The sequence below is a fragment of the Castor canadensis genome, chromosome 13 (genome assembly GCF_047511655.1).
Source record: "Castor canadensis chromosome 13, mCasCan1.hap1v2, whole genome shotgun sequence".
Classification (NCBI taxonomy): Eukaryota; Metazoa; Chordata; class Mammalia; order Rodentia; family Castoridae; genus Castor; species Castor canadensis.
The window spans coordinates 8,118,363-8,132,708 of record NC_133398.1 but is presented as its reverse complement, the minus strand read 5'-3'; the positions used below and the strand labels follow the sequence as shown (position 1 = coordinate 8,132,708).

At 52.4% G+C, this 14,346-nt stretch overlaps 1 protein-coding gene across 2 annotated transcripts in view; it reads right to left on the bottom strand.

Annotated features, from left to right (window-relative positions):
* Positions 1 to 359: 359 nt before the first annotated feature.
* Eng (endoglin) overlaps positions 360 to 14,346 on the bottom strand; it is a 30,613-nt gene continuing 16,626 nt past the window's right edge. For both annotated transcript variants that reach the window (XM_074053132.1, XM_020164273.2), the window contains 14 exons: positions 13,272 to 13,412; positions 11,233 to 11,398; positions 10,498 to 10,542; positions 10,177 to 10,342; positions 9,958 to 10,084; positions 9,390 to 9,564; positions 9,116 to 9,258; positions 5,068 to 5,205; positions 4,822 to 4,860; positions 4,186 to 4,302; positions 3,611 to 3,862; positions 2,414 to 2,468; positions 1,317 to 1,418; positions 360 to 1,180 (listed from right to left, as the gene is read on the bottom strand). In XM_074053132.1, the coding sequence (XP_073909233.1) occupies positions 1,056 to 1,180; positions 1,317 to 1,418; positions 2,414 to 2,468; positions 3,611 to 3,862; positions 4,186 to 4,302; positions 4,822 to 4,860; positions 5,068 to 5,205; positions 9,116 to 9,258; positions 9,390 to 9,564; positions 9,958 to 10,084; positions 10,177 to 10,342; positions 10,498 to 10,542; positions 11,233 to 11,320 (1,572 nt within the window). In that variant the 5' untranslated portion in view covers positions 11,321 to 11,398; positions 13,272 to 13,412 and the 3' untranslated portion in view covers positions 360 to 1,055. The remainder of the gene's footprint in view (positions 1,181 to 1,316; positions 1,419 to 2,413; positions 2,469 to 3,610; positions 3,863 to 4,185; positions 4,303 to 4,821; positions 4,861 to 5,067; positions 5,206 to 9,115; positions 9,259 to 9,389; positions 9,565 to 9,957; positions 10,085 to 10,176; positions 10,343 to 10,497; positions 10,543 to 11,232; positions 11,399 to 13,271; positions 13,413 to 14,346) is intronic.

The window sequence follows — 14,346 nt, the reverse complement described above, 5'->3', positions numbered from 1 at the left end:
AAGCATCGTACCCATTTTTGCAGATGAAGGGATGGTGGCTGGCTTTGAGAGGCCGTGGGCTCTGCCCACTGTCATACAGCCAATAAATGGGTCTGGATTGGAACCCAGAGCTATTGGGGACCTGTGTTCCCACCCCAGAATGAGGATAGGGCATCCTGGTGTCTGGTTACTCAGCCTCAATCCCAGGTATGGACCACTGAATGAGTGAGTGGCAGAGGGACTGGTTTAATCCAAACTTGCCGTGCCCTGGTCACTTGCCACCAAGCCAGCCCAGGGAGGCAAGGACACGCAGTCCTGTTGTATGCCTGAGCCGGCCCCCAGATTATAGGCCTCTCCCCTTTGCTCAGTCCAGCCCAGCACCGGTTTCATGTCTGATTTATTGGTGAATATACAGGGGTGGGCCCAAGACCAGCAGCTTGGCCACTGCCCACCTGCTGCCTGCCTGAGGGGCTGGGAGGGGGCTCTGTGTGGCCATTCAGGAAGGAGCTAGGCTCCCCCACCCCACTGTTCTTGCCATCCTCTGGGCTCTAGGGCAGTGCTGCCCTCAGCTTCTGTTCCCCCACCAAAGTTGTGCCATTCCAGGTGTGGAGGCCACAGGGACCGAATGCAGGGGGCTCTGGGCAGGACCCTCTTCTGTTCCAGGGAGGAGGCGCCATCAGCCTGGGTGGGCTGGGCTGAGTCTGTTTGGAGTTTTTACCTCCCACCCAGCACAGTTCCAATGCAGTGTCTGGATTAAAATGATAGGGACTCAGGGCCTGTGGCCTCTCTCTCTCTCTGGTGCTGGGTGGCCATGTCCCATAGCCCCTGGGTTTGAAGGTTCTGTGCACTGGGGTGAGGGAACCCCGAGGCGTTCCAGGCTGGTGCCCCCGCTGGCAGCAGTCCTCTGAGAGACAGGAAGGAGGGGCGGGTGCACAGGACACGCTCCGTCCTCGGGCAGGTAGAGGCGCTGGGCTCTTGGGGTGAGTTCATGGCCAGTGGTTCCCAGCTGGTGGCTGCTCAGTTTCTCCTTCGGGGCAAGGGCTGGCTGGGGGGCCCCCAAGGCTCCAGGTCGGGTGCTACGCCATGCTGCTGGTGGAGCAGGGGGTGCTCTGGGTGCTTCCGATGCTGTGGTTGGTGCTGCTGCTCTCAGAGGAGGCCGGGGCAGCCACCGCCACCACGGGCTCCCGCTTGCTGGGGGAACCTGGGGGCGCGGGCAGGGGCGGAGGTCAGGGTCCCAGCCAGGGCTCCCCACTCCCTCAGAGGCTTCACCGGGCATCCCCAGGTGGTGGTAGAGGGGCCCTGAGCACTCGCTTACTGCTGGGACCTGGGATACTCACGTGTGTGCGAGTAGATGTACCAGAGAGCAGCGGTGAGCAGAGCCCCAATAAGGAAGGCACCAAAGGTAATACCCAGCACAGCGGGCAGGACGAGGCCTTTACCTGTGTGACCAAGGGAGGGATCACCATGGTCAACCAGCGCTGCTATTCTACCCTGTCCCCAGCCCTGCCCCTACCCTGTCCTGCTGGCCAGGAGCACAGGTTTTGATGCTAGTCCCAGCTTAGCCTGAGCCTGACTTCTCTGAACCTCGGTGTCTTTATCTAGCGCAGGGGCTCGTCACAGCCGTGCCCAGCACTGAACTGTGGCCATCTGCCCAGTCAGGCCTTTTGGACCATGCTTCTGCCTCCTAAGGCTGGCAGAAAAGCATTTTCAGGGGGCACGGTTGGCATAAAGTAGGCAAAGCCTCTAGGCGTCCTCAGCCTGCTCTGCCTTCTGTGTGACCTTAGTCAGCCCCTGCCCCTCTTTGGGCCCTGTGTCAGGTCAGAATAGGCCACCGCACTTTTTAGGACTCCTTAGCTCTACTTGGGTTGTCCCAAGCCTCATTCATCCTCCTGTCCCGTGTGACTCTGGGTCCAGTGGCCTCCCCTTGGGCTTCTCACATCCCATCTGTGCAGTGGTGTTATTAACACTGCTTGCCTGGTCCTGCTGGGGATGGGGATACCCTCCTTACCTGCGTGGCAGGTCCCCGTGGTCTACCCCACTTGCATCAATACTCTTATCACCTGGTGGCATCTGGGCCCAGGGGAACTAATGAAAGGTTGGAGGGTGTAGACTGGGGACTTCAAGAAAGGGGAGGCCAACACCATGCCCAAGGTGCCTCATGTACCATCCAGGAGGCCCCATCTTCTGGCAAGGTAGACCAGCAGCCAAAGGGATGGAGAAGAGCCCTGCCAGTGAGCCAGAGGCCCAGAATGCTGCCTCTGGGGTGGTCCTGCAACTTAGTGCTACTCTGGGTACTGGCACCTGGGAGGCCCTTCTTCCCCTCCTCCCAGGGCTGCTCCCCAAGATCCTCTGCCATGTGCCTGAGCTCCATCCCTCCAGCTGTTCATCATTCCCCACTTCTGGAACAAACCCAAGAGAACCAGCGGGCACTCACCAGACAGATCAGGGCTGACAATGTTCAGACGCATGGAGGCAGTCCTGTAGACTTCCTGGGGGGAGGAGGAGAGTGATGTGTGGCACAGCTCTATTTGGGTTGTCTCAAGCCTCGTTCCTTGCATACTCCTGTCTCCTATGGGTCACTCCCTGATCCAGTGACCTCCCCTTGGACTTTTGAGATCCTATCTTGCAGGTAGCATTTGGATTCTCCCTGGCTCTGTGGCCTTGATTTGTCACAGCTCCACCTAGAGCCTTGGCTGTGAGTTCCACCTCCATTACTTTCTAGCTGGGAGCCTGCGGGCAAGTCCTGGGGGTGTGTGCTGTAGGACAGTGTTGAGTAGACAGTCCTTGGCTGCTGTGGAATCTTCCAGGAGTTACTGGACGACCCTGACACCCATGAGCTCTGTGGGAGCAGTGCATCTGTTACCCTTGTGATGCCTTGGGGGCCATAAGCCAGGACAGCCCAGAGGCCTGGTCTCCTAAGCTTAGGGCAAGGCCCACTCAGCATGACCCCCAAAGGCTTTCCAGCTTCATGCTGGGTGACCTTGTGAGTGTCCAGGACTGAGTGCCCGAGGCTGGAGATTCACGGGACAGTGAAGTGCAGAAGATTGGAATTTTATGTCCCTCTTTCCTAAGATCTCCTATTCATTGAGATCACACTGGTTGATCATGCCACATGGATGGGTGAGTGGGACTCCTGGGGGAAAGATAAGGAACTGAATGTGATGGTAGAAATATTGGATGGATGGATGGATAGATTGATTCATGGGTGGATAGATGCGGGATGAATGGGTGGATGGATAAGTGGGTAGATAGATGACGAATGGGTTGGGTGGCTGGATTGATGGGTGGATGGATGTATGGACAGATGGGTAAATACAGAAGGATAATTGGATGGATGGATAATTGGATATGCAGCTACACAAACACCCACGCACAAACAGAAACACTACACACACTCACATGCACACCACTCACACACACAGAAACACACACACACAAATTCCACCAGAAAGCTATAGTATAGGGTAGCAGCCGGAGTGTCCCTGACAGCAAGACTGTCAAGCCACATGCCTGACTATTACTCTGCTCCTCGAGAGCTGTCTCCACTCCCCCTAGGCTACCATGTGCCTGCCTGCAAACCCCAGACCTAGAAACCACCCTTGAAGCTGGGCCTGGGCCAGGCTCCACTCACCTGGGACCAGGTCATGGGACGCAGGGCTATGTTGCAGCTGAGGGTGCCAACCGTGGGTGTGGGCACCATGTAGACACGGAGGAGGAAGCTAAAGCGTGGATCACCGTCAGGGCTTGGGGACAGCAGGCTCACACAGCTGCTCTTGGCTATCCGACCCTGGATAAGTTCCACTATGTCTGCCTCAGGCCCCAAATCCAGGTGACAGTTGACTAGCTGGATCGCAGCCTCAGGGACCGATGGGGACATGCTCACCTGCATGAGGAGGAAAGGGGAGCAGGCATGGGTAGCTATTCCTGACCCTCCACCTCTGTTCTTTTGAAATAAGCTAGAAGGAAGAGCTCCCACCCCAAATCCTCAAGGTGGAGGTTAGGCAGGGGCCTGCTGGAGCTAACAGGAAGGAGAGGGTGATGTTCCTATCAGTTCTGTAAGCAATGCCTTCTCCACTGGTCCTCCCCATGCACCCAGGCTGCCTCCCTCCTTCTGGGAGTTTATCATCTTTTGTGTAGCAATGATGGAAACAAGGCTCATGGGAAATTCCCGGAGTTGAGAGGCCTAGGGAACCAGCTGCCCAGTACCTGCACAAAGCCCTGCTGGCCCAGCTCGATGGTGCTGGAGGCCTGGAGGAAGTGAGGGCTGAGGTAGAGGCCTAGCTGGAAGGAGAGGCCATCTGTGTCAACGCAGTGCACCTTTTTCTGCAGGAGGACAGCAGGGAGACTTGGTTAGTCTGGGTGGTACCAGCAAGGAAGGGGAGGGGTGGATATGGCAGCAGGAGTCATGGCCCAGAGTTGCCTCGTCCTCATCCTCACCTTTTAAAAGAGCTAATTTATCAAGACGCTCTTGGCGCCGGTCTGTATGAAGAACTTTCATGTGACACTGAAGTGACTGCTCATAGACCTCTATGGGTTGGGATCCTTTCTTATGCCACAGTTTACAGATGATGACTTTTGGGCCCAGAAAGGTAAAGTGATTTGCCCAAGGCCACACAGCCAGTATGTGCTAGAACCCTCTGACTTGAGGCTAAGAGCTTAACCCTCAGCTGCTCTGCTCCCACTCTATAGAAGGGGAGACTGAGGCGCACTGGAGACATACGGCTTGCCAGGATCCAGGCCTGAGTTTCCTGAGTCCTGCTCCCTCCCAGGCCATGAAGGGGCCCCAGCCCCAGCAGGCTGCAGATCCTGGACTGGATGGGTAGCATGAGCCACCCCTCTTACCCTCAGTGGTGACGAGCCCGACAGGAAATTGATGACCACCTGCACGGACAGAATCAAGGAGCTGGTCAGTGCCAGAAAGGACCCCAGAGGGTGTCTTACCTAACACACCCAAGCTTATATTGGGTTCCTGCTGAGTGCCACACCCTGCTCCCCCCAACCATCCCTCAGCTGGGAGGACCAAGAGGGCACCCACTTAGGAGGACACCAAGTAAACTGATCCCCACACCTTTCTGGCCCCGTCCTTACCTCGTTGCTGATCACATTTGATGTCGCTTCCATGCCACAGCTGGAGTAGGTACTGCGTAAGACAAACTGGTCATCAGTGTCCTCGGCCTGGCAGCTGGGGTCCCAGAAGGTCAAGCTCGTGATGGTGCACTGCATAGCCTGGGTCAGGGGAGGGGACATTGTCAGGAGGTCCTGAGCTCCCCCAGGTAAGGACTGGTCATCAGCCAGGGGTCACAAACCCCAGCCATTCTCTGCTCTCCTTTTTCATTGTTGGTAGGTGTCATCATCCTGTATCATTTAAGACTTAATACTTTTTTTTTGGTGGGACTCAAGTTTGAACTCAGGACTTTCCACTTACAAAAAGGCACTCTACCACTTGAGCCACACCTCCAGTCCATTTTGCTCTGGTTTTTATTTTATTTATTTTTTTGCTCTGGTTATTTTGGAGATGCAGTCTCTGGAACTATCTGCCCTGGCTGGCCTCAAACTTCAATCCTCCCAGTCTCAGCCTTCCAAGTAGCTAGGGCTACAGGTGTGAGCCATTGGCACTGGCAATTGAAATTGCTTACTTTTGTACTTTGCTTTGTCCCATGAATTTGATTTATGACATAATGAATTTGATTTGCTACTTAATGCTTTTCTTCTAATATATTTATTAAAATAAATGTAGGACTGGACAGGATTAAGACCAGCCAGGGCTGGTGAGACCCCATCTCTAAAATAATCATAGCAAAGTGGACTGGAGGTATGGCTTCAGTGGTAGAGTGCCTGCTTTATAAGCACGAAACCCTAAGTTCAAACCCCAGTCTCACCAAATAAATAAAAATAAATAGAGAGTTGTTGAAATGAAAAACATACATCCAAGTTCCACACATAATTAGTACCCATGGCCCCAGGGGTGTGCAGACCCTCGTAGCATAATCCAGTCTCAGATCTGGGCTGGGCACTTTTCCTGTACAGGACTAGGTAATAAATGTTTTGGGGTGTTGGGAGTCACGTGGTCTCATTGTAAAACAGTCACATATATTATGGAAATGGATGATTGTGGCTGATTTCCAACAAAACTTTATTTATAAAAACCGGCAGTGGGCCAGAGTTTGCTGACCAGTCTTCCATGACTCAAACTCTAGAACTTCTCAGTCACCCTCTTAGGATCTCAGATCTCAGAGTCTTAGAGTTGAGTGGGCGGCTGGAGATCCCACTTGAGTGTGGCTAATTCACTCCTCTAGGGTGCTGTCCTGATTGTTACTGCCCCTCAGCTGCCTGGGGTCACCTCTGGAGCACCACCTCCTCCACCTCCCAGATACCTGCCACACCAGCAGAGGCAGGAGAGGAGGAAGAAGGCAGCAGACATGTGGGACTTTATCCAGGTCCCAAACTCCAAAGCCAAAAACATGCCATGGGGACTTAACACTGCATTCAGTGTCACTCTAAATATTCCCAAGAGGGCATAGGATTTAGCAAAGCTCTGACAGACACCTTTCCTGCCCCAGAAAAAAAATCAACAAAGGGGAAGATGGGCGTCAAGGATGTCCCATATTCATTCACTCACTCACTTATTATTTGTGAGGTGCTGGGGATTGAACCTGGGGCCTCTCCCTTGCTAGGTAAGTAACTCTACCACTGACCTACACTCCCAGTCCATATTTTTTTTCAAATGTCCAAAAAGTTAGAAACTGCTATAGGTGGGGCTGGGGATGTAGCTCAGTGGTAATGTGCCCAGCACATGGCATGAGCCAGACCCTGAGTTTGAGTCCCAGCACTGAAAAAAATCCAAAGCAAACAAACAAACCACTGTAGCCAAACTGTAAGGAACTATAACAAACTATAAGAAAGAATGGACATGGGGCCCCCAATTTTTTCTTTACATAAAAAGCTTACAAAGCTGGGTACTGGTGGCTTGCACCTGTAATTCTGTCTACTCAGGAGGCAGAGATCAGGAGGATCGGAGTTCAAAGTCTGCCTGTCTCGAAAAACCCTTCACATAAAAGGGCTGGTGGAGTGGCCTATGTGGTAGAATAGAGTGCCTGCCTAGCAAGTATGAGGCCCTGAGTTCAAAGCCCAGTCCCACCAAAAAAAAAAAAAAAAAGCCAAGTCTCAGCAATAAAGACAGGTTATGAAACATGCCCACATCCACTACTAATCAAAGAATTAAATTAAAAAAGAAAAATGGAACACCATATTTCATCTCCCACATTGACAAATACTGTTTTGGTTTTCTTTTTCTTCTTAATTAGAATCTGGAAAGAGAGAAAATGGTCAAATTGCTCTCAAACCACTGAAAATTCAAATTGTGTTCCAGGGAAAGCCAGTTAGCAAAACCTATCAAAACTTCAGATCTGACTCTTTGATATCACGCCTGAGGAAATCTGTCCTAAGAGAAGAATCCATTAGACAAAAGTTTCTGCGTATTTATAATATTATAGGATAGTCTCACAAGGGGAAGAGTTAATTATGACACATCAATATAAAAGGATAGCATCTGCTCATTAACTTGCTATTGAGCACAAGTCAGAAGTTCTAAACACAGGTGAAATAGCGAGTAACAAATGTATCTGTTATGGTCACACCTATTTAAGGAGCACACAGAGGGCAGGCGATGGCTCACACCTGGGATCCCAGCTCCAGCATCAGGGGAAAAAACAAACTGGAGACTCTATTTAAAAAATACCCAAGACAAAAAAGAGCTGGGGCCTGGACTCTAGTGGTAGATAGAGCACCTGCCCAGCAAGCTCAAGGCCCTGGGTTCGTGTCCTGATGGAGCTTCCATACTGCAGCCACACATACAGTAATTGTGTGGTTTTGCTTTACTACAGGACTAGTTCTTAGATCTGCGGGAAGTAACTACAAGACAGGAAAAAACAGGCCCTGAGTTCAAATCCCAGTACCAACCAAAAAAAAAAAAAAGTGAACAGAGAAAATGTTCCAGAAAGAAGCACACACAATGTTGGCAGCCATTATCTTTGTGTGGGGAGATTAAGATTTTATTCTTAAACTGAGCATGGTGGTACAGGCTTGTAATCCCAGAACCTGGGAGGCTAGGCAGGAGGATCCTGAGTTGAAGGCTGGCCTGCTCAGAAAACTCAAAATTCTCTTTTCTAATTTTTGCTTTTTAATTTTTTTGGTAGGACTGGAGTTTGAACTTAAGGCCTCATGGTTGCTAGTCAGATGTTCTACCACTTGAGCCACTCTGCCAGTCTTTTTTTGCTTTAGTTATTTTTCAGACAGGGTCTAGAGTTTTATGCTCAGGGCTGGGCTCAGACTTTGATCCTCCCACCTTTACCACCAAATAACCAGGATTTCAGGCATTACACTACTCCCCCGGTCTTGTTTTTTTCTCAACCTTTTAGAAAAGATTTACTTTTTTTTTTTAAATTGTTGTACTGGGGGTACACTGTGACATTTACAAGAGTTCTTGCAATGTATCATTCTCCTTTATCTTATAATTTTATTTTCATTTTTTATTATTAGATACTGTTATTTTATTTATTTATTAAATTGTTATCACTTTAGCTCCCCAGCCTTTATTATTTAATTTTTGTCTTTTTTTTTTTTTTGTGGTACTAGGGATTGAACTCAGCTTGCTAAGCAGGCACTCTACCACTTGAGCCATTCCTCCAGTAATAGTTTTTGCATGTTTTTTAAAAGCACGAATTGTTTCTGGCATCCCCAACCCCAGTACTGAGATTCAAACTCAGGGCCTCACGAAAGCACTGCATCACCTGAGCTACGCTCCAGTCCTTTTATTTTTCAGATGGGATCTTTCACTCCCTTTACCTAGAGATCTAGACTGGCCTAGAACTCTTGTCCTCCTATCTCTGCCCCCTGAGTAGCTGGGATTACAGACTGTGATGCCATGCCGGTATACTGGCATTATTTCAGAACACTTAATATGGCCCACATCTGACTGGGTCACGTGTTGTGCCTGTCGGTCCTCACGTAATAGGTGCATCACCAACCGCATTTCACAAGTGGGAAGCTTGCAGAGGGATGTGACTTGTCGCCCTGCATGGGTTAGGGCTCTGAGACTCTTGGACTCATGTCGGCAGGAGGCAGAGGTGACTCTTACCTGCAGAAGATCTTTCTTGAGTACCAGAGTCATGACGTCATCTGCACACTTTGGCTGGATCAGGGACAAGAGCAGGTTGGGGCTGCAACTGGTCTTGGGAGGCGTGGTCAGGGCCGGTGCAGGGGAGGTCTGGAGCCCACCACCTGCGGGGCAGCAGAGTCACTGTGGCTCACTGCACACAGGCACTGAGCTCTTGGGTGGACCGTGTGGCAAGTGACCCAGGGTGGGGGGTGGGTGGGGGGCAAGATAAAGGAGGGTCGGGGCAAAGGCTCACCGCAGCTGGGGGCCCGCAGTGAGACGACACCGGCCAGCGGGAGCTCCACAAATGAGGCCACGATGCTGGCGTTGAGCATCCGGGCCTCTCCTAGCAGGCCTTGCAGTGTGTCCGGCAGCACAAAGCCGCGGATGTTCTTCTCTGGAAAGATCTTGAAGGAGTATTCACCAGTGGTCTGAAGACAGGGAGAGAGGTAAGGCAGAGAGCTATGGCTACAGTCAGGGGCACCAGGCCAGCCAAGGTGATGCCAGGTCTCTATCCTGCTCTTGCCTTGGGCCACCCTTCCCCTCGCCTACTGGCTCCTGTTTGTCTTTCAACTCAGCTCAGGCTCATCTCTCTAGAGGTCTTCCTTGACCCTGTGGGATGGAATAGAGGACTCCCTAGATGATCAGAGAAGGCTTCCTGGAGGAGGTGTCCTCTAGGGGAAGGACAGGTGATAGGCTGGGACAGAGAGCTGGAGGCAGAAGGACTGTCCAGCTCAGGGCCAGAGCGCTGTTGCGGGAAGGCGGTGTGATGGAGGAGGTTTGGAGTTTGGGGTTTCTGTTTGGGGGTGCGGCGGAAGGCTCACCCAGATCTGCATGTTGTGGTTGGCGTCGATAAGCCAGGACACATAGGGCGGACCCTGCAGGATGAGGACCGCGTCGGGATCCCCAGATGTGCAGCTCAGCTCCACCTTCACGGTCACGGTCCGGGGTCTGCAGAGAGCAGACGGCAGGGGGCTTGGGCGGGGCTGGAAGGGGCGGGGCCTGGCTGGGCGGGGCCTGGCGCGGGGAGCGGGCACCCTTACCTGGCCTGGGGGCCCGGCAGGACCCTCAGGATGTGCGCCTCCTTGTGGCCGGCCACGCCTTCCAAGCGGCAGCCCCGCACTGAGGCGGGGGCCCGCGGCTGCCATTCGAGCGTGTGACCCATGTCCTGCCGGGCTTCCGGCACGCAGAAGGACGGTGGCTTCGGGGCTGCGGGGACAGGTGCACCTCAGTCCCTCTCGGAGCTGCCCCGCGTGTAACTCAGAACCCCTCCCCACCCCACAGCCAAAGGCAGGCCGGGCCATGCTGGATCAAGCCTCAGAGGAGCATCGGAGGACCTGGGTTCAAACCTCTGCTCTACTTACCTGCAGAGTGACCCTGTGCAAGGCCCTGGTCCTCTGTTTCCTCATCTGTCAACATAATATAAAGAATATTACAAGCCCGTGGCCCATGGTAGGGATGCAGCCCTGCAACCACCCAGCACATCATTCTGTTCCCTCCTTGGGTGGTGGTGGGATTGAACTACCTGCCTTGTGCTTGCTAGGCAAGTGCTCCACCACTAAGCCACATCTCCAGCCTACATCACTGTACTTTAATGCTTCTTACAGCCTTTACCAAAACCTGAAATTATAGCATCCATCCGTGTATGTGTTTATTGACACCTCCCCCATAACAGTGTCAGCGCCAGGAGGAGAGGGCCTGGGTCTGTGCCCACAGAGTACCCAAGTGCCTTGCACAGACCTTGTCACACTGTCCACCTCCCCCCACCCCTTGCTTTTTTTTTTTTTTTTAACATCATTTTCGACAGTGCTGGGTTTTGAACTCAGGGAGTGGTGCTTGTTAGGCAGGCGCTCTGCCACTCAAGCTACATCCCCAGTCCTAGATACACAGTGAATAATATGAAGGTGCTGGTGGGGTTGGGTTAAAAAAATCTGGCGTTTCACTGCTGGGTGAAGCTGTGGTCACTGTCCCCAAATGGGACTGACTTGTGTCACATCCCACCATGGACCCATCCAGCCAGAGCCACAGCAATGGACCAGAGGAGCTGCTATTCCTCCAGAGCTGGACCTGAGCCTAGAGAAGTAGTTGGGGAAGCTGACCTTGGCCCAGCCGGAGGAGGATGCTGCTGGGGTCATCCAGTGTCGCCACTGAAAAGATAGGGCCCTTCGTAGCCGCCCAGTCAAGCATCTGGCTCGTGGTGGTAAAGGGAGGCAGCTGAGTGATGTTGAGTGCTGAGGGCTCTTGGAAGATGACCAGGCTGGGGTTCTGAAGACAAAAGAGTGCTGAGTCCCTTCTGTCACATGCAGGAAGTCATTTGGGGAGTCAGCCCACTGGCTGGGAAGAGGCCAGGGCTGAGAATGTTGAAGTTGGGCCCAGATCCCCCCATCTATCTCCTCCACCCCGGCCACATCTGCCCTGTCTTCCTTCCACACATGGGGGGTGTACAGACACACATCCTCCGGTCCCAAGGCCTTGGTGTACTAGCTTAACTCACATTTAATGGTATGACACAGCTACCGTCTGTCTCCCTCCACATTCTGAGGGTCTGTCTGACTTTGTGCTGGGCCCTGGACTCAATGTCAGGGATCCTGACATGCCAGCTTCACCCTGGCATCTGGTGGGTGCCCCCTGTACATGGGCAGGGAGGAAGGGAGAAGAATGGGACTCTGGGCTAGATATTAAGGAGGACTGCCTGACAGTAACAGTAGGCACTACAGAATGGTCTCCCAAGATCCAAACACACTACCTTCTCTGCAGAAATTAACAAGGGGCAAATCGATAAGCACGTGAAGGATGACCCAGCTGCCTTGGGAGGGGACAGCTGGGACAATGGAATGGGAGAGGGACCATCAATATAATGGATCTACAGCAGGGATTAAGGAGCACGAAGCCTGTCAGTCGCCTGGTGCAGAGTCTGACACTGAGGCCTGTGCCCTGCCTCTGTCCCATCGGGCAGCACCGAGGTTCCCACCACCCTGCATTGTTAACCCTGGGAAGGAGGTCCTGCCAGCTTTTCAGGTTCCTGAGTCACTCTGGATTCTGGGGACTCACACCCATCCACCCTGGGAAGGGGGCAAAGGAGGGAAAGGAACTATGGCAAATCCCTGCCCTCCCCAGGCCTAGATGTCCCCTCTAGGCACCAAGCGATGGTCCAGTGGGGTGGGTCCAGCTCAGCCCCCATGATTGGACTTGTCCTGCTCCCTCTCACGAGGGGTTTTTCCACATTCTCTCAGACTCGTCCAGCTGTCTGTTTCTGGGCTGTCCCTGCCGCTCATTCTGTCTAGATTCTTCACTCTGCTGCCTGCTCCCAACATCTCTGTTTTGGCCTGCATCCCAGTCCTCCTGGGCCCCCCGGTCTGTCCCATTCCCATCTGTCTCTGTGGGTATCCTTCCCTGAGCTGCTTGGTGTCCAGTTTTTCCATCCCATAGCAGGCCCTCTCTTGTTTAGTCTCCGCATTTCTTTCTGTCTGTCCTCCTGGTTGTTTGCTCTCCACCTAGATCCTGGCTCTCTTCCCTCTGGCCTGTAAACCACAGCTGCTCCCATCTGGGGTCACCTCCTAGGGCCCACCTTCCATGTTAAAAAGATAGGGGCCGACAGGACACCCTGTCTCCTCCATTCCTGCCCTGGGTAGGACAAAGCCAGTGGGCTCCTTCTCTCTGATAGATGTGTCTAACACTTAAACTTTCAAGGAAAGGATAAAGAGCAAAACAAATGTCTCTCCTCATTTCCCCTCCCAGCCCTAACCACTGTGAACACATCCTGAGGTACTCTCCTGGTCCTTTCCCTCTTTAGCTATATTATTTCAGATTATATGCTTTGTATCTTTTTCAAAGACAATGAAAAGATTATTTGATGGAATATCAGTGAGTACAATTGTCCCACTAAACATATGGGAAAACTGAGGCTGCACAAAGGATCAGAATTGGCCTGGTTGCATATCAACCTGACTACCATCTCCTGGTGTGGACTCTTTTGTCCCAGATCCTGTTACCCTCTGGTGATTCACTCAGGGCCCTGGTGAATCATGTTGGAATGAAAAGAAGCAAGGCCACTGGGGCAGGAGGCCATGACCCACAGAGGTGACCAGCAGGGGCCTCCTGTGACCAGTGTCTTGTCCTGAGTCAGGGTAACACTCACGCAGGCCAACTGCAATGAGATTCCCAGGGCCTGCAGCTGCACAAAGACATTCTTGTTCACGACGAGAACCAGGAGCACCTCTTGGGGCTGGGTGTCATTTTGCTTGGATGCCTGCAGCGTCAGCTCCAGCTGTGACACCTCCTGGGGAAGGGACAGGGAGACACACACACCAGTCAGACTTGCACAAGTGGGACCAGCCAGATGGGCAGGGGTGACTTGGTTACTGTTGGCTCCCAGTCTGCTTTTCCTCTTGGCTTCATCGCCCTTGGGTGCCTGTGTGCAGAGCAGTGCCTGGCCCTCTAGACTTACCCAGAAAATAGGTGTTGAACGTAAACAAACCAGCCAACCAAAAAGAGAAAGATCAATTGAAACAAGCCTGAACATCCAAGTCAATCAAGATCTTCCTTCTTTTTTCTGGGACCCCATTTCCTGGGATTCCAGGTATGAGTCATCAGACCCGGCAAGATTTATTATTTCTATTGTACGCCTGCTGTGTACCGAGCCTATGAGCATCTCTCTATGTGACTTAGAGGGCCCCGTGCATGGACGCAGTGACCCTTCCCTCATTGTCCCCAATCCTTCTCTGGTTGTCCTTGGGAGACCACCTTGCTTCCAGCCCACAGAAGGCTTCACAGTTGTTCTCCTAAGGGCTGGGGGCGCAGCTCAGCGGTACAGTACTGTTTAGTAGACACAAGGTCTTAGGTTCAATCCCCAGCACTGACTCCCCCCCAAAAATCAAAACTGGATTCACTTATGTCTTGGGATACACCTGATGCAATTAAGTAATTTTTGGTTTTTGGCAGTACTGGGGTTTGAACTCAGGGCTGCTAGGCAGGCACTCTATCACTTGAGTCACCCTGCCAGCCTTATTTTGTGATTTTTTTTTTCAAGATGGGGTCTCCTGAACTATTTGTCCTGGCACAAATGGCTTTGAACTGCCATCCTCCTGATCTCTGCTGGCTAATTTATTTTTCTTTTGGTGCTGGTGATTGAAACTCAGGACCTCATGAATGCTAGGCACACAGTTGACTATTGAGCTACACCTCCAGCATGCATTAAAATGTTTGATGAACAG